At 43.9% G+C, this 24,672-nt stretch overlaps 1 protein-coding gene across 2 annotated transcripts in view; it reads right to left on the reverse strand.

Moving 5' to 3' along the window:
* The window catches only part of PLXDC1 (plexin domain containing 1), a 424,334-nt gene that overhangs the window by 157,666 nt on the left and 241,996 nt on the right, over positions 1–24,672 (reverse strand). For both annotated transcript variants that reach the window (XM_089657330.1, XM_089657329.1), the window contains exon 6: positions 18,992–19,110. In XM_089657330.1, the coding sequence (XP_089513456.1) occupies positions 18,992–19,110 (119 nt within the window). The remainder of the gene's footprint in view (positions 1–18,991; positions 19,111–24,672) is intronic.

A 24,672-nucleotide genomic window follows, 5' to 3' on the forward strand; every position in this document is an offset into this window, starting at 1 on the left:
AATACTATACAGTGAAGTCCACACACTATATCGGACTCTTGAATGACTCTTTTGTGCATGTGCTCCACACTAAGTGCAAACAAACGGGGTGTCAATCCACAGTGACAGGGGTGCCCCCTCACCTTCCTGCCCAGGCCCCTCAGGACCAATGAATCAAATGATGCCTTATTATTCCTCCACAGACCGTCAGATCCTCCTCAGCAGTAATGGTGGGACCCTTTCTTTAGAAATGGAATTTAGAACCTCTCCAAATACGTTCCATTTCAGTAGGTGTAAAACCGCTTTTTCACCACGCTATGGGTGTACTGCATGCATGGATTCTGATAAGGTGTACCAAAATGGTGCCTACGTCAGACGTGACGTCACGGCGTCAGCTGCGTCACCGCTACGACTCCTCCCACGAACGTATCTACGCCTTACATCACGACTGGACCACGTGACTTCGTCAGGATATACCATCTTATAAGTATATTACTCTGCATTTTGATATGGTATTGTTGGATGCTGGGCAGTCCTTGGTATCATTATCTTCTTTCTGCTCCTTTTCTCATGTTCTTTTTTTTCTTTTTTACTGAGGGTCCACCAAGGTTCTTGTCGGCTTCCCAGGATGCTGGATTCTTCTGGTCAGTGGGTGAGTTTATATGTCTATCATGATGTTTTCTCGTTTCCATATCCAGGATGACAAAAAGTACCATCCGACTGCTTTCCCACTTTCCCATAATGTGCAAGGGTTGGGATCACCCTCGAAATTTATTAAAGTCTTCACATACTATAGGTCTTTAGGAGCGGACATTATAGTATTACAGGAAACACATTTTGCCTCTTCCTTTACCCCCCGTTTCCTTCACAAAGACTTCCCTGCTTGTTATTTCATAACGCTCCCATCAAAAAAAGGGGAGTGGCACTCTGTCCATTCAGACAACTATCTTTTATAGACACAAAGGTGATTAAAGATAAAGAAGGGCATTATCTATTGGTGAAAGGACATCTAGGAGACAATTTGGTTACCTTTCTGGTTTACTTTGCCCCCCATACAAACGAAGTGGCTTTTTTTCACTTGCTAATTCATTCTTTGGCTCTTGAATTTGAGGGGGGTATTATCTTGGAGGGAGCCTAATTTAGCTCTAGACCATGTTCTGGACAAATCTTATGTTGCCACGCTCCGGTCTAACCCTAAACAGAGCAGGAAATTCACCCATTATATGACTACAATCTGGTTGATGCCATTTTTCCAGCCCCATCAGCGTTATTCCCGCATTGATCATGTGTTTCTCCTTTCAGGACTCCTACCAAATTTACATTCGGCCAAAATCGTCCCTACGCCCTGGTTGGATTACGACATTGTGTTGCTGCCATTTTTAAACTTAATGGCTAAACTAGCTAAGCCACACTGCGACTAAATGAGTCCCTTCTTAGCAACGACTCTTATTGACTAGGCATTCTCACCCATTTGAAAACATACTTTGATATCACTAAAGCAGAGGCCACCTCCGTAGAAATTAATTGGGCTGCACACAAGGCCTCCGTCAGGGGTTTTCTAATCCCATTGTTCTCTAGATTAAAAAAGGCTTGGGATGAGGCAATCTCCTCCAAAACTGTGGTATATTGAAAAAAGCCCATTTGGAGCTCAACCTCTCCCTCACTGCTAAAGCTGAAAAAAGGTTGTGTTGGACCAACCACAAGTTTTCTACTTGGCGGGATAGACCTGGTTCCTTATTATCGGGGGGGGGTCATCTCTCCCAGGACCCTCAAAAGGTTCTTGCTGAATTTCATGCCATCTATACTACTTTGTATAGCACAACTCAGAACACTGCCCCCTTCTCTATTTGAAATCTGCCTCTATGGTCCCTTGAAGACGCTCGTAAGGATCTGATGAAATTGCCCTTTTCATGTTTGGAAGTTCAGAAAGTCATGCAGGCGTTATTTTCTAATAAATTGGCCGGCCCTGTTGGTCTCCCTAATATCTATTATAAAAGATCTTCTGGTCCCACACATGACCCTTTATTTTAATGCACTAAGGGACAGCAGTTGTCTACCTTTAGACAAAAATAAGGCATACATTAGTGTTCTTCCCAAACCCAACAAGGATGCAACTGATGTGCTTATTTATCGTCCAATATCACTTATTAACTGTAAGCTCAAAATTCTCACTAAGCTTTTAGCTTTACGTCTTAATACCTTTCTGGGACAATATATTCGTAAGGACCAATCGGGTTTTATCACTGGATGTCAAACCCTTGACCAGATACGATGCTCTTTTGCTTTGATTTCTGCGGAATCTATTTGGGATGCCCCTCTTTCTAGAGATCCCTTTGCTCCTTTCCCTTGATTTACATAAGGCCATTTATAGCTTGAATTGGGACTATTTACTACTTTAGAAAAGTTGGGATTTGGTTCAGTGTTTCTTTCCTCATTAAAGATTTTATATAGCTCCCCATCTGCCCAGGTCTCTATTAGGGGCAATCGGTCCTCTCCTTTTCCTATTTGTTGAGGTACTAGGCAAGATTGCCCTCTTTCCCCTTTGCTTTTTGCTCTGGCAATCGAAACTCTAGCGGTGGCGCTCCGTTCACATCCTAGAATACATGGCATTCAATGTGGTCAACAGGAACATAAATGTGCCCTTTTTGCTGATGATGTCCTCATGTTTATTACCTCCCCTGTTGAAACTCTACCCAACTTAATGTCTTTAATGCAACAATTCTTTTAGCTCTCTGGGCTTTCATTGAATTTCCAAAAAACAACAGCCCTCAAAGTATCTCTATCTCCCTCTGTGGTGCAAACTTTGTGGACTACTTATAATTTCCAGTGGGCCCAGCACTCTCTCTGTTGATACTCTTTACAAGGCTAACTATCCCCCTCTGTTTAGGAGACTTATGGAAGATCTCCATCCCTGGGGGGGATTACTCTCTGTCATGGTTTGGCAGAGTCAATTCCATCAAAATGACCCATTTACCTAAAATACTCTTCCAATAGCTGTCCTGTGAGGCGATCTGCAGCATCTACAAGCTGACATCCTTCGTTTTGTTTGGGATAATAGAAGATCCAGGATGAATAAACCAACACTTTATGCTTCAAAGCCCAGAGGTGGGATTAGCCTACCTAATCTACTGTATATCCCTACTACCAAGCGGTAGTTGCCCAGTTTGCATATACTACGGCTAGGGGGGCTACTCCCCTTTTGGGTTTTCTTTGAAGCTCTCTCCTGCTGTCCTTTAGCCTTTGGATCATTACCTTGGCTTCCTATTCATCGATGCCCGTCTATTTTTTAGAGATAGAGTATGTCATCTGACTTCCTTGTCCTCACCACACACACCATTAGCACCTGTCTTTTGCAACCCTGAGTTCCATTCAGGGCTAACACAGACCTTGTTTAAATGGTGGATTAATAAGGGATTCCTGGTGATTTATTTGAATGGGAATCAGTTGTATGGCACAATTTAAGGGTAAATTGCAACTGCCCCTTAGAGAGACCTTTCGATATAATCAAATTGCATCATTCATTTGGTAAAAACTCAAATGATTGATCGACCCCTTCACTCTAACTTTGTTTGAGTTATCTTACCAGTCACGGAACGCTCCAAGGGGAAGAATATCTGCGGTATACACATCTCTAACATCTTCTATGACGCAATGATGGGAACAGGACTTGAACCTCACACTTGATTTGACTGAATGGCAAGATATAGCCTATGCTCTGTCTAAAATATTGATTACTATAGCTTTGATAGAAGCTAATTATAAAGCGATTCTACGTTGGTAACTTGTTCCCATGTGAGTCGCAAAAATGCATCTGTTTGCGTTGCCTCATTGTTTCCGATGCTGTGGCCAACTGGGAACAATGTACCATATCTGGTGGCAATGCCCTGTGGTCACTAGATTCTGGATTCGGATTTTCAATTTTATTTACTCGATGATGGGCGTAAATATCCATAGATCTCCAGAACTGGCGCTTTTTCAGATATTTTCAGAGACGGTGCCCAAAAAGTCGGCAAAGCTAATCTCATATATGTTTTTGGCAGCAAGTACTGGAAACAGTCGGTGGTCCCGCTTGACTATGTCAAGGCTAAATTAAACTGGATTATGGTCGATGATAGACTTACCTGCATTCTCCATACTAACACTGGGAAGAACCTGGGATCCGTGGATCCGCAACATAACGATGGCTTAAATGTTTTGAGCCGACCCTCCTTTTATTTACGTTCTTGTTTTTGGATTTCCTTTCCTCTCTCCTTTTTTATTGTTCACTCTCTCTGGGGTTTTTCTTTTTTTTTCTCTTTTTTCCCTTGAGTCCTTATATGGCTTGGGATCCATTCATACCCTCAGGGTGGTTAATGTTAGCAACCGCCTGGCGGTACCACTAGCAGCCCACAGGACAGGATTCCCCAGAGCACGGAGTCTAAGCCCCAGCCTGCTTGTTCACCAAGGCCCCTGATGGTGGGGATGGACTTGGAGCAGACTGGAACAAGGTCGCGGCCTCTGAGTACACCCGTCTGCGGTAGAGGAATCCGCCGGGGGTCTGTGCAGGTGGAGAGCCTGACGTGAAGAGTCAGAAGGCGGAAGCAGGGATGGCTGGATCCGTGCCAGATGGATGGACGGATGAGCGTGGTCAGACAGGCCAGGTCGGTAACAGAGAGGTCAGCGTAGTACAAGGCAGCAGGCAGAAGAATAGTCAGGTCACTCGCCGGGGTCGGTACCAGTAGTTCAGATCAGGTAGGGGTATCCACAAGAGAGGTCAAACTTAGCCAGGGGTCAGAGCAGGAGAAGTCAGCAGAGGTCAGGTCCAGGCAGGTCAGCAACGAATCTTCAAACAACAGGATACAGGTACACAGGGATAAGACCATACGGCAATGTGTGTAGGTGCAGGGCAGGTTTCAATAGTGCGCCCTACCCTGCCATTGGTGTCAGGCGAGCAGCCGCGATCGCAAGTGCGCATGCGCGGCCGCCGCTGTCCTTGTCCTAGTGTCCGCCGGCTAGAATGGATCGGCGCTCTGCGCATGTGCGGAGCCATTTCGTAGCCGCGATCCCTGACATTGCCCCCCCCCTTCGGCATCCTCCGGATGCCCAACCGATCTCTCCTCCGTGGGTGGCCACGATAAAACTCCCGGACCAGTCTAAGGGCATGAACATTTTGGGCCGGTTCCCATGAGTTCTCTTCGGGACCATAGCCCTTCCACTTGATCAGGAACTGTGTCTGGCCGCCTCTCTTCCTGCAGTCAATGATTGTCTCAACCTCGAATTCCTCCTGTTCATTGATGGTTATAGGTTCCGGCAGCCTGGACCTTCGGTCCGGGAAGGGATCTGGCATTGCTGGCTTCAGTAGCGACACATGAAACACTGGGTGAATCTTGAAGGTTCCTGGGAGTACCAACTCGTATGCCACCTCATTGATTCTCCATTTCACCCAGAATGGGCCCATGAATTTCGGCCCCAGCTTTTTCGAAGGACAAGACAACCTCAAATTGGTAGTGGCTAACCAGACCTGATCCCCTGGTTGCAAGCTTAGCTACCCTCTTCTCTTCCTGTCGAATGCTCTCTTACTGTCCTCCTGGGCCTTCGTAATGGCTTCTTGAAGTACCTTGTTATTGGCTGAGAAAAAATCCAGCATATTCTGTGTAGCTGGAACCGGGCTTTCCGGAATCAGGTCAGTTAAAAATGTGGGGTGAAACCCGTAATTGGCAAAGAATGGGGATTGCCCCGTAGCAGAATGATTTGCGTTATTATACGCGAACTCCGCCAATGGCAAGAGTGCCAGCCAGTCGTCTTGAAGAAAATACGTGTAGCACCTCAAGTACTGCTCCAGCGTCTGGTTTGTCCTTTCTGTCTGCCCATTCGTCTGTGGGTGGTAGGCCGATGAAAGGGACAGCTTGATCCCCAGGACTTCACATAATGCTCTCCAGACTCTTGAGGTAAATTGGACCCCCCGGTCCGAGACGATGTCTTCTGGAATCCCATGAAGCTTGACTACTTCTTTTACGAAGATCTGCGCTGTTTCCATAGCCGAAGGCGTACTCTTTAGTGTAAAAAAATGGGCCATTTTTGATAATCGATCAACGATTACAAAAATCGCTGAATGGCCTTGGGATGGTGGAAGCTCCACAATAAAGTCCATCGAGATCATCTGCCATGGTCGATCAGGTATGGGTAATGGTCGTAATAAGCCCCAGGCCTTACTTCTGGTGGGCTTATTCCGCTGACACGTGGCGCATGTCTTTACTTAATGTTCACAATCTCTTGCCATGTTTGGCCACCAACATGTCCGCTGGAGTAGTTCCAAGGTTTTTGCAGTTCCAAAATGGCCTGCCAAAGGGTGATCGTGACAGTGCCCCAGAACTAGGGTTCGGACCTCCTCAGGTACCACAATTTGCCCTTCTTTCCAGAAGAGACCCTCCTTGCTCTGTAGAGATACCCCGGGTGGGCTTGGCATTCCCATGGATGCAGTCTGTAGTCTAGAGCGTAGTTCTGTTTGGAGAGCGAGAAAGTTTCCCGTGGACAGGATAGTGTCGGGTTTGGAGATTCCTTCTGGGTTCTCAAACATATATGTGATAGAGCGTCGGGCTTTGTATTCTTGGACCCGGGTCTGTACGTGATGTGGAACACGAATCTGGAGAAGAAGAGTGCCCATCTTGCTTGGCGTGGTCTCAGACGTTTGGCGGTCCTCAAGTATTCCAGATTTTTATGGTCCTTGAAAATAAGGATTGGATGTGTTGCGCCTTCCAGCAGATACCTCCACTCCTCCAGGGCTGTTTTAATAGCCAGGAGTTCCCGGTCTCCGATGTCATAGTTTCTCTCTGCCGGCGTCAGTTTCCTTGAGAAGAAGGCCACTGGGTGCATCAGTTCCTTGGCACCTTTTCTCTGGGATAGAATGGCCCCTACCGCGTTCTCCGAAGCATCCACTTCCAGGATATAAGGCAGAGAGGAGTCAGGGTGACTAAGAATCGGGCCAGAAGTGAATAGTTCCTTTAAAGTCTCGAAGGCTGCTTGAGCCTCGGGTGTCCACAGGAAACGGGTCCCCTGCTTGGTGATCTGGGTAATGGGAGACACAAGGCCCGAAAAGTTCTTAATGAACTTTTGGTAAAAGTTTGCAAATCCAATAAAGAGTTGTACGCCTTTCTTGTCCGTAGGTACCGGCCATTCTAAAAACGCCGATACCTTTTGGGGATCCATCGCAACCCCCGTGGTGGAGAGAATCAGCCCCAAAAAGGTAATGCTGCGCTGCTCAAAGCTGCACTTGTCAGCTTTAGCATACAACCCATGTTTATCGCAACCGTTCCAATACGCTTTTGACATGACCCCTATGGTCATCAAGAGAAGAGGAGAAAATCAGAATGTCGTCCAAATAAATCACCACAAAGACGTTCAGATAGTCTCGGAACACGTCATTAATAAAGTGTTGGAATGTTGCCGGGGCATTGCACAGTCCGAAGGGCATGACAAGGTACTCGAAGTGCCCAAAACGCGTGCAGAAGGCCGTCTTCCACTCGTCTCCCTCCCTTATGCGAACCAAGTTATACACGCCCCTTAAATTTAGCTTGGTGAATACGACTGCTGTCTTTAGTCTTTGGAGTTGTTCTGGAACCAAGGGAAGGGGGTAACGATTTTTATGGTAATTTTATTTAGGTCGATTCAGGGCCTTAGAGACTTATCTTTTTTTTCCATGAAAAAGATTCCTGCTCCGGCCGGTGATGTGGAGGGGCGGATAAACCCCTTCTGGAGGCTATTGTCTAGGTATTCCTTGAGGACCCCCAATTCCCGCTCTGATACGGGAAATATTCATCCGAAAGGGATCTCAGATCCTGGTAGGAGGTCGATGGGGCAGTCATAGGTTCGGTGAGGAGGGAGAGTGTCAGCCCCCAGATTACTAAATACGTCCAAGTAGTCGTGGTAGGCCGGGGGAATGACCTGGATGAGCTCGGTGTCCCCGTCAATACACAGGAGAGATTGGGGAGCCAGGGTGGTCGGGGCATGACAATGATCCTGGCAGTAGGATGATGGGAACTGGATAGATCCTGTTTCCCAATCAATCTGGGGATTGTGTGCCCGTAACCAAGGGAGTCCCAGGATTACTGGGAACAGGGGGGATGCAATGGCATCCAAACGGAGGAACTCCCGATGATGGTTAGCCACCGTGGTACACATAGGTGGGGTTTCCCGGTCCACTAGCCCTGACTTGATGCGTGACCCATCAGCCAAGAAGATATTAAGCCCCCATTCCTTGGTTTGGAGGGGGATCCTCTGTTGGCTGGCAAATTCTAAATCTACGAAACAACTACATGCCCCGGAGTCAATAATTGCGGTTGCTGACACGGTCCTCCCAGGCAGCTAAAAGGAGATGGGAATGGCTAGGTAATTAGCATGGGTACCACATCTAGAAGATACAGTTGAAAAGACGGCATCACGCTTACCCTGTTTCGCTAGAACGTACCATGTGACCTACCTCCCCGCAGTAGAGACATAAGTTGAGTGCCCGTCGCCTTTGGTGTTCCTCCACTGATAGTGCTGGTCGTGCCAACCCGAGCTGCGTTGGTTCGGGCATCTCCTCAGGTATCGAGTTCCGGCTTCCTCCTGGTGGAGTCTGGACGGGAGTACGGGGAAGTACCCATGTGGGTCTCTGCCCTGGGTTAGACCTCTCTGATCTGCGTTTCCGCAGTCTGCGGTCAATCTGTATGGCCAGGGTGATGAGATCCTCCAAGGAGTCAGGTAGACCCACCCTGGCTAGCTCATCCTTAAGGGACTCCGACAGACCCATGCGGAACTGGTTTCGTAAAGCGGCATCATTCCATTTGGTGTCCCCCATCCAGCGTCTGAACTCGGCTGTGTACTCTTCCACTGCCCGGCGTCCCTGCTGGAGGAAGTACAGGGCCGATTCTGCGGAAGCTGTCCGCTGCGGATCATGGTATGGTACTGCCATTGCATCAAAGAAGTTGGTCACGATCTCCAGGTGAGGATCATGGTTCTCCATTAGCTGGAGAGGCTCGTCCTGGAGTAAGGAGACAACAAACCCCACCTTCACCGATTCCGTAGAGAAAGTCCGGGGCTGCAGGCTAAAGTACAGCTGACAGGCAATCCGGAAGGCCCTGAATTTAACTCGATTCCCGCTGAAGCGTTCTGGTAATGGCACACGAGGTTCCAGCGGGGGCAACGTAACTACTGCCCGGTCGGGCGGTTCGGAGGGTTCTCTGGTTGCCAAAGGAGCACCCGAGCCCTGGGATGGGGATGCTGGTGCGGCCAATGTCTGGATCCGGTCCCCTAGATGTATGTAACCCTCCTGCAGCATTTTGACGGCTTGCGTAAGTGCCGTCAACTGCTGACATATGTCTCCGAGTGGGGATGGCCCTCTTCCAGGCTCCGTCATGGCCGTATGGTTCTGTTAGCAACCGCCTGGCGGTACCTCTAGTAGCCCACAGGACAGGATTCCCCAGAGCGCGGAGTCTAAGCCCCAGCCTGCTTGTTCACCAGGGCCCCTGATGGTGGGGATGGACTTGGAGCAGACTGGAACCAGGTCGCGGCCTCTGAGCACACCCGTCTGCGGTAGAGGAATCCGCCGGGGGTCTGTGCAGGTGGAGAGGGGAAAGAACAAAAAGAGGGCGCACAGGCCTAGTGCATTACCATAAAAAATGTTTAATAAAAAATAAAGTAGGTGTTGTACTCACAAACGACAATATAGTCAAGGCACATCATAGAAGAACAGCTGGATCAACACCGCGCTGAGTAACAGTCCACAATAGGGAGTTTAGACATCCAAAAGGCTGACGCGTTTCGAGGACTTCCTCTTCCTCAGAGCCACTCTGAGGAAGAGGCAAGTCCTCTGTGGCTCTGAGGAAGAGGCAAGTCCTCGAAACGCGTCAGCCTTTTGGATGTCTAAACTCCCTATTGTGGACTGTTACTCAGCGCGGTGTTGATCCAGCTGTTCTTCTATGATGTGCCTTGACTATATTGTCGTTTGTGAGTACAACACCTACTTTATTTTTTATTAAACATTTTTTATGGTAATGCACTAGGCCTGTGCGCCCTCTTTTTGTTCTTTCCCCATTCAGTATATTTGGATTCCCCCGGTCCATTTGAGGGCAGCAAGGTGTGCATGTTCCAGGACATTCTTAATGTGGTTGTAGCATCGAGTCCATCCCCAAGCGCAGGAGCATTTGTGTTTGCTGGTTCTTTGTGCAGGTGGAGAGCCTGACGTGAAGAGGCAGAAGGCGGAAGCAGGGATGGCTGGATCCGTGCCGGATGGATGGATGAGCGTGGTCACACGGGCCAGGTCAGTAACAGAGAGGTCAGCGTAGTACAAGGCAGCAGGCAGAAGAATAGTCAGGTCACCCGCCGGGGTCGGTACCAGTAGTTCAGATCAGGTAGGGGTATCCACAAGAGAGGTCAAACTTAGCCAGGGGTCAGAGCAGGAGAAGTCAGCAGAGGTCAGGTCCAGGCAGGTCAGCAACGAATCTTCAAACAACAGGATACAGGTACACAGGGATAAGACCATACGGCAATGTGTGTAGGTGCAGGGCAGGTTTAAATAGTGCGCCCTGCCATTGGTGCCAGGTGAGCGGCCGTGAGTGCGCATGCGCGGCCGATGCCGTCCAGGTCCTAGCCGGCTAGAATGGATCGGCGCTCTGCCATTCGTAGCCGCAATCCCTGACAGTTATGCAGTGTTTTTTCATTCCTCCCCATTTCCCTTTGCCTTGCCCTCTCCCCCTTTTCCCTTCCCTCCCACAATTGTTATCTCCCTGTACAATTGTTATTACGTTATCATGTGCTTATGTAATGTTGATGACATGTGATGTTTTGTTGCTAGTTGGGTTCCCTTTATCTTTGTGTTTTTGTAAGCTGGTCTAGAATTCTTCCTCCATCATTGTCTATCATTACCTTTAGTGACTATTTGACTTAGGCCTGAGACCATAATAATTTCCTGTTTGCTTATTTGATTATGTATCTCTTTTTGTTGGTCACTTGAAGATGGATTCCCGTTCCCATGTAATGTGTCTAGGTAATGTGTAGATATTAACTGATTTACGTTTCCATCCTGTCTTAGTGAATGCAAATACAAAATTAACTTGTGAAAATGTGTAATTATTTTCTTAATGAAGGTAGCATTGAGTTCCTTTTTCAGAATAGTATGATCGGAGGGATGTTCATAAAAAAAAATTTTCTTGTACGTTTATGGACCTCAAATATGCATTTCAGATCTTCCATTTCATAGATTCATGATATAAATCTCCTACACAGTTTGTCTGCTTACTTCTCAAATCATCTACAGTGGGGATCGAAAGTTTGGGCACCCCAGCTAAAAATTTGTATTATTGTGCATAAAGAAGCCAAGGAAAGATGGAAAAATCTCCAAAAGGCATCAAATTACAGATTAGACATTCTTATAATATGTCAACAAAAGTTAGATTTTATTTCCATCATTTACACTTTCAAAAAACCAGAAAACAAAAAAATGGCGTCTGCAAAAGTTTGGGCACCCTGCAGAATTTATAGCATGCACTGCCCCCCTTTGCCAAGCTGAGACCTGCCAGTGTCATGGATTGTTCTCAATCATCGTCTGGGAAGACCAGGTGATGTCAATCTCAAAGGTTTTAAATGCCCAGACTCATCTGACCTTGCCCCAACAATCAGCACCATGGGTTCTTCTAAGCAGTTGTCTAGAAAACTGAAACTGAAAATAGTTGACGCTCACAAAGCTGGAGAAGGCTATAAGAAGATAGCAAAGTGTTTTCAGATGTCAATATCCTCTGTTCGGAATGTAATTAAGAAATGGCAGTCATCAGGAACAGTGGAAGTTAAAGCAAGATCTGGAAGACCAAGAAAAATATCAGACAGAACAGCTCGCAGGATTGTGAGAAAAACAATTCAAAACCCAAGTTTAACTGCACGATCCCTCCAGAAAGATCTGGCAGACACTGGAGTTGTGGTACACTATTCCACTATAAAGAGATACTTGTACAAATATGGTCTTCATGGAAGAGTCATCAGAAGAAAACCTCTTCTACGTCCTCACCACAAAAATCATCGTTTGAACTTTGCAAATGAACATATAGACAAGCCTGATGCATTTTGGAAACAAGTTCTGTGGACCGATGAGGTTAAAATTGAAGTTTTTGGCCGGAATGAGCAAAGGTACGTTTGGAGAAGAAGGGGCACAGAATTTAATGAAAAGAACCTCTGTCCAACTGTTAAGCATGGGGTTGGATCAATCATGCTTTGGGGTTGTGTTGCAGCCAGTGGCACAGGGAACATCTCACGAGTAGAAGGAAAAATGGATTCAATAAAATTTCAGCAAATTTTGGATGGTAACTTGATGCCATCTGTGAAAAAGCTGAAGTTAAAGAGAGGATGGCTTCTACAAATGGATAATGATCCTAAACACACCTCGAAATCCACGGAGGATTACATCAAGAGGCGTAAACTGAAGGTTTTGCCATGGCCTTCACAATCTCCTGACCTCAACATAATTGAAAATCTATGGATAGACCTTAAAAGAGCAGTGCGTGACAGACAGCCCAGAAATCTCAAAGAACTGGAAGACTTTTGTAAGGAAGAATGGGCAAAGATACCTCAAACAAGAATTGAAAGACTCTTGGCTGGCTACAAAAAGCATTTACAAGCTGTGATACTTGCCAAAGGGGGCAGTACAAGATATTAACTCTGCAGGGTGCCCAAACTTTTGCAGACGCCATTTATTTGTTTTCGGTTATTTTGAAAGTGTAAATGATGGAAATAAAATCTAACTTTTGTTGACATATTATAAGAATGTCTAATCTGTAATTTGATGCCTTTTGGAGATTTTTCCATCTTTCCTTGGCTTCTTTATGCACATTAATACAAATTTTTAGCTGGGGTACCCAAACTTTCGATCCCCACTGTATATTATGGAAACTCCTACATAAACTAAGGAACTGCTAAAACTGTATCTCTCTAAATCAGAGTTTGTCAACTAGGGTTCCTCCAGAGGTTGCTAGGGGTTCCTTGAGTAGTGAGTAATTTCTGTCCATGACACCACTGATCTTTTTAACTATCTGTAAGACGGTAATTTTTCACAATGACGACAAGTGTAAGAAGCATTCTTCCCACTGACCATCACACTAATGTATTATGAGTTCTAGATATTGTCTTTTTTAGCAGGGGTTCCCTAAGACCAGAAAGTTATTTCGAAGGGTTCCTCTGTGCTGAAACAGTTGAGAAAGCCTGCTAAATAGTCTAAATAGTGTGGATGGGTGTTTTTCTGTACTCTCTTTTGATATTTTATTAAACTTTTAAGACAAAACAGTGTGATACTACAAAAAAGCTTACAGACTACAGTGGGGCAAAAAAGTATTTAGTCAGCCACCAATTGTGCAAGTTCTCTCACTTAAAAAGATGAGAGAGGCCTGTAATTGACATCATAGGTAGACCTCAACTATGAGAGACAAAATGAGAAAAAAAATTCAGACAATCACATTGGCTGGTTTGGAAAGAATTTATTTGCAAATTATGGTGGAAAATAAGTATTTGGTCAATATCAAAAGTTCATCTCAATACTTTGTTATATATCCTTTGTTGGCAATGACAGAGGTCAAACGTTTCCTGTAAGTCTTCACAAGGTTGGCACACACTGTTGCTGGTATGTTGGCCCATTCCTCTATGCAGATCTCCTCTAGAGCAGTGATGTTTTGGGGCTGTCGCTGGGCAACACGGACTTTCAACTCCCTCCAAAGGTTTTGTATGGGGTTGAGATCCAGAGACTGGCTAGGCCACTCCAGGACTTTGAAATGCTTCTTACGAAGCCACTCCTTCGTTGCCCGGGCGGTATGTTTGGGATCATTGTCATGTTGGAAGACCCAGCCACGTTTCATCTTCAATGCCCTTGCGGATGGAAGGAGGTTTGCACTCAAAATTTCTCGATACATGGCCCCATTCATTCTGTCCTGTACATGGATCAGTCGTCCTGGTCCCTTTGCGGAGAAACAGCCCCAAAGCATGATGTTGCCACCCCCATGCTTCACAGTAGGAATGGTGTTCTTTGGATGCAACTCAGCATTCTCTCCTCCAAACACGACGAGTTGTGTTTCTACCAAACAGTTCTATTTTGGTTTCATCTGACCATATGACATTCTCCCAATCCTCTTCTGGATCATCCAAATGCTCTCTAGCAAACTTCAGACGGGCCCGGACATGTACTGGCTTAAGCAGGGGGACACGTCGGGCACTACAGGATCTGAGTCCCTGGCGGCGTAGTGTGTTACTGATGGTAGCCTTTGTTACGTTGGTCCCAGATCTCTGCAGGTCATTCACTAGGTCCCCCCGTGTGGTCCTGGGATTTTTGCTCACCGTTCTTGTGATCATTTTGACCCCACGAGGTGAGATCTTGCGTAGAGCCCCAGATGGAGGGAGATTATCAGTGGTCTTGTATGTCTTCCATTTTCTAATTATTGCTCCCACAGTTGATTTGTTCACACCAAGCTGCTTGCCTATTGCAGATTCAGTCTTCCCAGCCTGGTGCAGGTCTACAATTTTGTTTCTGGTGTCCTTCGACAGCTCTTTGGTCTTCACCACAGTGGAGTTTGGAGTGTACCTGTTTGAGGTTGTGGACAGGTGTATTTTATACTGATAACAAGTTCAAACAGGTGCCATTGATAAAGGTAATGAGTGCAGGACAGAGAAGCCTCTTAACGAAGAAGGTACAGGTCTGTGAGAGCCAATAATCTTGCTTGTTTGTAGGTGACCAAATACTTATTTTCCACCATAATTTGCAAATAAATTCTTTCCAAATCAGCCAATGTGATTGTCTGGATTTTTTTTCTCATTTAGTCTCTTAGTTGAGGTCTCCCTATGATGCCAATTACAGGCCTCTCTCATCTTTTTAAGTGGGAGAACTTGCACAATTGGTGGCTGACTAAATACTTTTTTGCCCCACTGTATATTATGAAACTGTTATGCTACTGGCCAATTTGTACAAAGCCGAGAGCTTTAGTTTTACTTTTTTTCAAGAGTAAACTTTTCTATAGCTTTTAGATCTGTTGTGGCTGTGTCTCCCACTGTTCACTTCAGGCCTTTTTTACTGGATAAAAAAATTGTGTGCTACAGCCAAAACTAAAGTATTTTTTTTTAAATTGTAATGTATGAGACTGGGGTGCTGCTGCTGTATTTAAGCCAAGCAATAATGTAAAGGTAAAAAAACAAAAAAAAAGCAAAATATGTGTTGCAAGAACACAGTGTTGCTGATGCTGTATGTGGGAATTGTACTGTTTTGTAATACCACAGGCAGCTTAAAGGCATATCCCAAGCATGTAATTTTAAGAATTGGTGTTTTTCCCTTTTTTTTAATCCTTGCCTATTAGCAGTTAAAATGTTCAAAAGTGGTTATCAAGATTCACCTCCCAAAGACTTCAACATGGTTTAGTTTTTAGTTCAGACTTTTAAATTTTTTTTTATCTAGGATTTGTCAAACAGCCTACAAACAGTGCAGGGACAAGGCCATCCAGCACCTAGGGCGAACATGCCAAGCTGCGCACCCCCCCCCCCATCCCCAATGACCAACTATCTCAGACACATGATCATTATACCTGCAAATAGAGTGCAGAGGTCAGGATTTGATAAATTACAATGTACTGGGGTCAGGAGCAAAACTATTATATAGAATACATCAGGAGAGGAAAACGTACAAAGTGCAGGGGTAAGGTGTATGAAATATATAATGTGAGTCAAGAGTGGACAGACTACAGACTGCAGAGACCAGGCATATATACACCCTCATCACTCACATATATACATTAGAATATATACCTTTTCATTATAAAGGTTTAAGAGGAGGAGAGGGGGGCAACCTGAATACAGGTGTAAAATGTAACGACTTCTGCCTAACTGGGAGGGCTACACACAAATCAAATTTCAGCCAGTCCTGGCTGAACAAGAAGAATTTTGATCTGTGTTTACCTAACTTTACTGTTATCCTTGCCTCAGCAGGCTCCCTGCAGTGCTGTGACTGGTCCTCTGCAACTTCTGTGTAAGTTGTGACTGGTTGTGGTCACATTCCAGCCTCCTCATCATACCATATTGGGTCAATGTCCCCATATGATATGTGATGATGTCAAGGCTTAGGGAGGAGGAGATGAGCACTGGATCTGGCTGGAGTATGGAATCAGGGAATCAGGTAAGTGAAAGAAGTCCCCCCCCCCCCTTCCACTGCACTGCAAAAGTGGACTTCTTTCCTTTCTTGTAGTTGGGCTGTGTTAAGCCATGCCATGCTTTGCTGTTTATGCTCTTTTTTTAAATAAGTTAGTTATTATAGGGACTTTTTAGGTTCTACATAGATTTAATCCACATATACACTATATCTTATTAAAAAGAACAATTTTCTCTAGCGTGTATATGGATGAAATCTTTGTAGGTAGCAGGTTTAAAGCACAGTATGGAATGCAGAACAGTCGGGACTTACAAGTGGAGAGGATGCATTCTGCCATCCATGTTCTAACATCTTCACTCTTCCAGCATTGGGGAGAGCTCTGGTATGTGCTGAGCAGGAACCAATGATCAGTGCTGCAGTTCTCTTCCTGCTCTGCCTACCCATCTGTCACTGGGACGGCAACAACCCTGATCAACGGGGGCAGACTGACAGCAGCTCAAGGAGAGAGCCCAAGAGACAGCGAGTTGTTTTTTTTTCTAGAAAGGGGCATGGCTGCTGCCGCAAATAGGTTGCAGGCATGTTAGGGTGCATCCATTCAGTTTTTGGCCAGGCAACACTGGGTATACTTTGTCACAAATAGATCATTTTATGGACAGGCCTTTCTGCTCACAACCTGGTGCCCCCTCCCACATGGGGCCCAGAGCACTTGTCCCTCCTGCTCACCCCTTGTCCCCGCAAACCTGGGCACATTCACTCATCCCTAATCAATTTGAATTTTAATTGCTGGAAGCAATTACAGTCAAACCCGCATGAATTATGTGTTTTCATCTAATATTTAGCCTTTGTAATTCAGTGTAATTTACTTTTACACTGTTTACTCATCCATGAAAAGGAAAAACAGAGAGCAAGCACAAGAGTTGTTCAAGTTGCACATGGGGTTACAATACTACCACCAATTCTTCAGGGCTGAATTTCACCTTTTTTTAACTCTAGACCACCCCAACAACTGCTGTTGACCCCCCCCTTCCCAAACACAACACATATAGAGTCAGTACTATACTGACATGTAGTAACTGGAAACATCTACAGTATGTAGAGACGTACTCAATTCCATACTGAAGCAAACAGAAACATTACAGAAACAGAATCACAGAAAAATTGACAAGATGGATACACTTTTTATGAACATAAAAAAGAAGCAACAAATAGGGCCTCCTGAAAAAAAAAATGTAAAAGAGGTATTATACAAACCTGTCCCATGTCCTTTAACTCCCTTGCAGACCTGTGTTGGCCAAAGAATCTTCAGCATCTGTTACACTTCCAGGTGTATTGTTCTTCCTATTCTCTGTAGTTTTAGCTGTACTTGTCTGTTAATTCACCGGATTTATTTACTTGTCAACATAGTAATTCACCGGATTTATTCAATTGTCAATATAGTTAACATAGCTTAAAAGTTTTATTTAAATATATAAAAAAATATATACTTATTTATATATATATATATATATATATGTATGTGTGTATATATATATATAAATAAATCCGGTGAAATAACAAACAAGTACCGTTTTAGCCACCGGTAGTGATGTACTGTTGGGCCTGGCAGGTGAATCCACCTAGGGACCAGGCATCTGATACCCCCCAATAGTGTGTCAAACACTGATGTGTACAATAGAAGCTTGTAGGGATATTTATTTTTTCCTGACAGATGATTTAACAAGAAGTTGCATAAAGACTTTTTTTTAATTCACACACCCAAGCTTCCATTATATAGGGTTGATATTGGTGCCTCTGATACTCAGAACATGACCCTGGAACAGATGGAGGCTTGGTATAACATATTCCACCAACAAGTCTTTGAAGCTGCAGTATATAGAATATGTAATAGCCAAAAAAAAAATGCATGAAACAATCCATGCATATCGCATGCTGCAACAGTGCATTCGCCACTTATGCTAATATAAAAGATATGAAATGTAATACAATTATTTATTTAAATATTGTATTGAGCATATTAAATAAATATTTAATTTACCATAACTTGTTCACAGTAGACCTCAGACATAGCAGCCCACCATAAGTACAGCTTGTAGAAAACTAACTCATTCAGACACACTCAGTCTCACAGCCACCCAGGAAAGGTCTCAAGTTTGAGTTTCAGGCAGGTATTCATTTGGACATTAACAGGATGCCACAGCACTGCCATTAATAATGTCCAAATCAATCAGACAAGGCAACAGGTCTAGATAGTAGGGTTGCACCGATTCGATATTGATACTGAGCATTTGCACAAATTGTACTTGTGCAAATGCTCCGATATCTAAAACTGATAAAATGAATGGGCTCGTATCACACAGCAAAGAACTGCATGTAATTTGAACAGGAATGTGAATAGCTCAAATTGTACTGCAAATTGCACCACACCTGCAGGGAAACCACACATGATTCGGACAGAAATCGCACCAAATTCCTGTTCAAATAGTATGTAATTCTTTGCCATTTGATTTGAGCCCATTCATTTTGTATGGGCTCAAATCACACCATAAAAGGTACTGGTACTTGGTATCAGTGAATGCTTGAGTACAAGTATCGGTACAAAAACTGGTATTGGTGGATTCCTACTAGATGGTAGTCCATATTCCAACTGTGGCGTTCTTCTTTGTATCTGATGGGGTGGGCTTGGTAGCCACAAATTGCACAGGAGGTGTTTTTTTCTTATGTTCACTTAAAACTACCTTTGGATTTATAGCATTTTGAGTGATTCCTATCTATGGGACATTTTTTACTGGGTCGCCTCTGCAATACTTTTTCTTTTAAATGAAAATACCTACAAATAAGACACTGGCACAATACATGCTTCTGCAGGGAAACATAATTTCAAGTAGCTCTTACCTCTTTGTAACCAAACACAATTCTTCCATCATTGTATAGGGCAGCTTGAAAAGTGAACCCTCCAGCATCTTCTCTCTCATGAAGGCGTACTTTGTCCCACTGAATCACAAATGAGGTCCCTGAACAATAGACAGTACTGAAAATATTCCTGCTTGATATACTCAAAAAGGTGCATTCAGCATGTCAGGTTATAGTTTATGTTCACTAAAACTAACATATCAGTTCTAAGTAGGCTTGAATTGTCTACTGATATTTCTTAATTTTTCTTGGAACTGCAGAGCAAATATTTCCCAGTTAGTGCTTCTGTGTCTTACAACCATTGCTGGCTGTATGAAGGGAAAGCAAGAGCATCTTACACTACTTGATGTCTTCAACATAATGGTAATTAGTAATATAGGCTCAGGCTGTAGTTGGGGGGAGATATTATGTCCCTGGCATGTGAATGGAATGGAATGCCTCTCTTTATAGAGTAACTCCACTTATCTTGAGAAAAAAAATTTACATTATAGAGATTTTAACAAACATTATAACAGATTCCTACCTTTTTTCTTAGGAAAATACAGTGCCTTGAAAAAGTATTCATACCCCTTGAAATATTCCACATTTTGTCATGTTACAACTGAAAACATAAATGTATTTTATTGGGATTTTATGTGATAGACCAACACAAAGTGGCACATAACTGTGAAGTGGAAGGAAAATAATGGTTTTCAACATTTTTTACAAATAAATATCTGAAAAGTGTGGTGTGCATTTGTATTCAGCCCCCGAGTCAATATTTTGTAGAACCACCTTTTGCTGCAATTCTAGCTGCAAGTCTTTTTGGATATGTCTCTACCAGCTTTGCACATCTAGAGAGTGACATTTTTGCCCATTCTGCTTTGCAAAATAGCTCAAGCTCTGTCAGATTGGATGGAGAGCATCTGTCAACAGCAGTTTTTTTTATTTTTAGCTTCTTTTAGAGCTACTACTACAAGAAGGGGAGCCTGGAGACCCACCATATGAGAGCCTGCAGTTGGGAATCCATGTGTCATTTGATTACCTTAGCGTTATTTGACCACCCAGAGTGAGGGCCAACACCTTCTGGTGAGTGGGAAATGTGTTTATTACTCACAAGTGGTGGAGAAGAACCTATTGGATCTATGTGACACCCTCCTATGGTACTCTTATTCATTTACAATTTTTGGACTTTACCATACCCTGTATTAGATTCATTATTACATGTGGTGTTGGGAGAGCACTTTATATATATTTGTATTTCAACTTTCATGTTATATGACACTTATTTATATGTTATTTCATTGAGCAAGAGCCTGTCTATTTATGGTTTTGGTATTTAGAGTGTGTATTCACTTAATAGGGGAAGCTGCCACTACTGCCTTTTTTGGCAGAACTTATAGCTTTATTTTAGTATTCGTACAAGGATACAGAGGCACCATGATATTGTGTTTTTTTTAATTAATATTTATCAGTAGTAACACTAGGGGAAGTTGATCCAGGGAATATCTGATTGCCCCCCGGAGGATCAGGAAGTAATTTTTTCCCCCACTGGACCAAATTGGATCATGTTTTAGTGTTTTTTTGCCTTCCTCTGGATCAACTGTGAGTATAGGATTGTGTATATGGGGGTTTTCAATATAATTGTTTTCTGTATTGGTTGAACCAGATGGACTAGGGTCTTTTTTCAACCTCACTTACTATGTACCCATGTGTCAGGGATCCCGGGTCCTCGGCGGCGCGCGCATGCGCAGACCGCCGATCCGTCCCAGCCGGCGAGCGCAGAGTCCTCGGCGATCGTGGCGGCCGCACATGCGCAGTAGCGATCGCGGCCGCACCAATGGGAGAGCAGGGCGCTCTAATTAAAGCTGCCCTGTGCATCTCCAAGTTGCCGCAAGGTCTTGTTCCTGTCCTGTAAGTACGCTTCCTTGTTGCCAAACTCTGCCTGTTCTGTTTATGCTGACCTTCTCCTGCTCTGACCCCGGCTCGTCCCTGACCATCCTTCTGCCTGACCCTCTGTACCGCGCTGCCCGCTACCTGCTGAACCTGGCTTGTGACCCTGACCATTCTCCGCTTACTCCCCCTGTACCACGCTGCCCACACAATACCGACCCGGCTAGTCTGACCTCGCCTACTCCTGATAGTTGCCTGTCCATCCCGCTCGGATCGGGATCTGTCATCCCATCCATCCAGTTCGGATCGGGATCTGTCATCCCATCCATCCCGCTCGGATCGGGATCTGTCGTCCCCTTCACAGCAGGCTCAACCCGGGCACATACCCTCAGCGGGACCCCTCTGCCACCGCCGGGGGTGCCCAGGGACGCGACCTGGTTTCAGTCTTGCACCAAGTCCATCCCCACCATCAGGGGCCCTGGTGAAAAGGCAGACTGGGACTTAGACTCCGCGTCCTGGGAAACCCCGTGCCGTGGACCACTAGAGATCCCGTTGGGCGGAGCCTGACACCATGTAAGTTTCACACATAGGGAAGTGCCAAGACCATATAAGGACTAAAATGTGGAGCCCAGTAAACAACCTAACAGGGCTAGAGGCTGTAGAGATGGAAATCCACAAAGGGGAACAGAAGTACCCGCAGTGATGAGCTTTTAGTTCAACCTCCTTCAGCATTAAGCAGTTGGCCTATACAGGTTCGAAGAGAGGCAAAAAATAGATCAATTGCCCCCTCGGTGTGCAGCTTCAGAGAGATCAACTGAAGCCAATGTCAGACTAAAAGCATATAATCTGTCATGTAGATTTAAACAATGACCATATAAAGGTCCAGGAAAAAGGCTTATCATTTGCTCCCACTGATTGAGAATTGTTGAAATGGATGAAGAAAATGAAAATTTAGCATTAGGAAAGGAGCATAAAGATAAGGAAAAAAATGCCTATCTTCACCTATTGTAAGGATGTTGAAAGTCTCAGACTCTTGGAGTCCTTACAAAATGAGAACGATGGTGGAGCGATAGAGGTATTGGGACCATTCAGTGAAATGAAGCCAAAGAATGATCATAGTCCTCACTTTTCTCATGGAGGAAATACTCTTGTTTGTTAAACTGGTTGGGGACAATATAAATCAGTTATGGGAGAGAGTAAAGGAAAATTGTTGGGGTAAGAGCACATCTAACTTGCCATTTAAAGAGAGAAAAGCAGTGGAAGAACTAAGAGCCAATAAAGAACTGGTGATAAAACCTGTGGATGAGGGCAGGAATACAGTATAGTACCAATAGACAACCTGTTTCATTTAAAAATGTTTTACAGAAAAGGGTTGATGGACCACCCCTGAGCCAAAGTGCTGCTATATCATTATTAGATACAACAAGGAATTCTCAAAATTTCATTTTATTGTACATACTTGTCAACATAAAATCATTTGTATAAAAAGTAATGCATCAATACTCTGGTCTTAGAATAACATGTTTCTTGTATCCCCGAGATTCAGGTACATTACAATGACTGTGCATATAGAACATTGCAATAAACTTTATTTTCAGCCACAAATCCCCCAACACATTTCAAATGATTTTCACACTCTTCATCAGGGGGTAACAGGGGTATCTATATCAAGAAAAAGGAACATGTAATAATGGACAAATATAAAAATGTTGCTGAACAAAACCTATGTGTTTCAGGAAGTCTCAAACTTGCAAAACAACTCAGCGTTGTAGAGGAAAATACCAGTTAATACAGCTTCAAAAGTTGAAATAAAGACACCTGTAACAACAACAATATAAATATATAATGGTATAGAATAAAAAGTAATTAAAAAAATCCAGTCTTGACGTCCACTTGTAAAACATTCTGCTCTCACTCCCAACTTCTCATGAAGAAATGCCTCCTTGGTCCTAGCAAAGAGGTAATGGCAGCAAAGGGAAGGAAGATTCCAAATATACAGTTGTGTTCAAAATAATAGCAGTGTGTTGAAAAAAGTGAATAAAGCTCAAAATCCTTCTAATAGCTTTTATTTCCATACACACAAATGCATTGGGAATACTACACATTCTATTCCAAATCAAAACATGAAGAAAAATATATCAAATTTGTGTTGTTCCTCTAAAAAAAATGAAGAAAAGTGAATATTAGACTTCAAAAAATAGCAGTGTTTGTATTCTTCTTTACAAACTCAAACATTTACTATATAAACTGAAAAATGTTTGAAGATTTTGCTTTCCTTTGAATCACTTAATATTTAGTTGTATAACCACTGTTTCTGAGAACTGCTGTACATCTGTGTTGCATGGAGTCAACCAACTTCTGGCACCTGTGAACAGGTATTCCAGCCCAGGATGATTGGACTACATTCCAGTTCTTCTCTATTTCTTGGATTTGCCTCAGAAACTGCATTTTTGATGTCACCACACAAGTTTTCTATTGGATTAAGATCCTGCGATTGGGCTGGCCACTCCATAACATCAATCTTGTTGTTCTGGAACCAAGATGTTGCTCGTTTACTGGTGTGTTTGGGGTCGTTGTCTTGTTGGAACACCCATTTCAAGAGCATTTCCTCTTCAGCATAAGGCAGCATAACCTCTTCAAGTATTCTGATGTATTCAAACTGATCCATGATCCCTGGTATGCGATAAATAGGCCCAACACCGTAGTATGAGAAACATCCCCATATCATGATGCTTGCGCAAACCATGCTTCACTGTCATCACAGTGTACTGTGGCTTGAATTCAGTGTTTGGGGGTCGTCTGACAAACTGTTTCTAGCCACTAGACCCAAAAAGAACAATCTTACTTTCATCAGTCCACAAAATGTTGCGCCACTTCTCTTTAGGCCAGTCAATCTGCTCTTTGGCAAATTGTAACCTCTTCAGCACATGTCTTTTTTTCAACAGTGGGACTTTGCGGGGGCTTCTTACAGATAGCTTGGCTTCATATAGGCGTCTTCTAATTGTAACAGTACTCACAGGTAATTTAGACCTTCTTTGATCTTCCTGGAGCTGATTGTTGGCTGAGTCCCTGCCATTTTGGCTATTCTTCTATCCATTCAAATGGTAGTTTTTCGCTTTCTTCCACGTCTTTCAGGTTCTGGTTGCCATTTTAAAGCATTTGCGATCATTTTAGCTGAGCAGCCTATCATTTTCTGCACTTCTTTATATGTTTTCCCCTCTCCAATCAACTTTTTAATCAAGGTACGCTGTTCTTCTGAACAATGTCTGGAACGACCCATTTTCCTCAGAATTTCAGAGAGAAATGCACTGTAATCAGCATGTACAACATTTGCTGCCTTCCTTCCTTAAATAAGGGCAATACTTGCCACCTGTTTTTCAAAGAATGAATGACCTCACTAACCGAACTCCACACTGCTATTACTTTGAACATGCCCCTTTCAATTAGCGATTCAATTACACAGAATCAGCAGCATGCATGTTATGACTGTTGGGTCTGTTGGATTTCTATTACTCTACTACACCTGCTAGTAAATTATTTGCCATGTAGAAATATTATTTCTACCAAAAACAGTGATCAGGTTAGTGATGTCTGATTGCTATTATTTTGAACACAACTGTATATGCTGTATGGGCACAGACTGCCAAACTGTGTGGGTTCCGTTTGGTCTGTACAGACCAGCCCACCCCCCACAATGTTATCTCAAATAATTTAATTGTTAATGTATGACAAGGCCCGATCTAGCAATGTGGGGGTGCAGAAAAAATGTCAGGGGGCAGGGGATGGGTGTA

Source organism: Staurois parvus, unplaced genomic scaffold (genome assembly GCF_062004578.1).
Source record: "Staurois parvus isolate SC_StPar_1 unplaced genomic scaffold, SC_StPar_1.0 ptg000983l, whole genome shotgun sequence".
Classification (NCBI taxonomy): Eukaryota; Metazoa; Chordata; class Amphibia; order Anura; family Ranidae; genus Staurois; species Staurois parvus.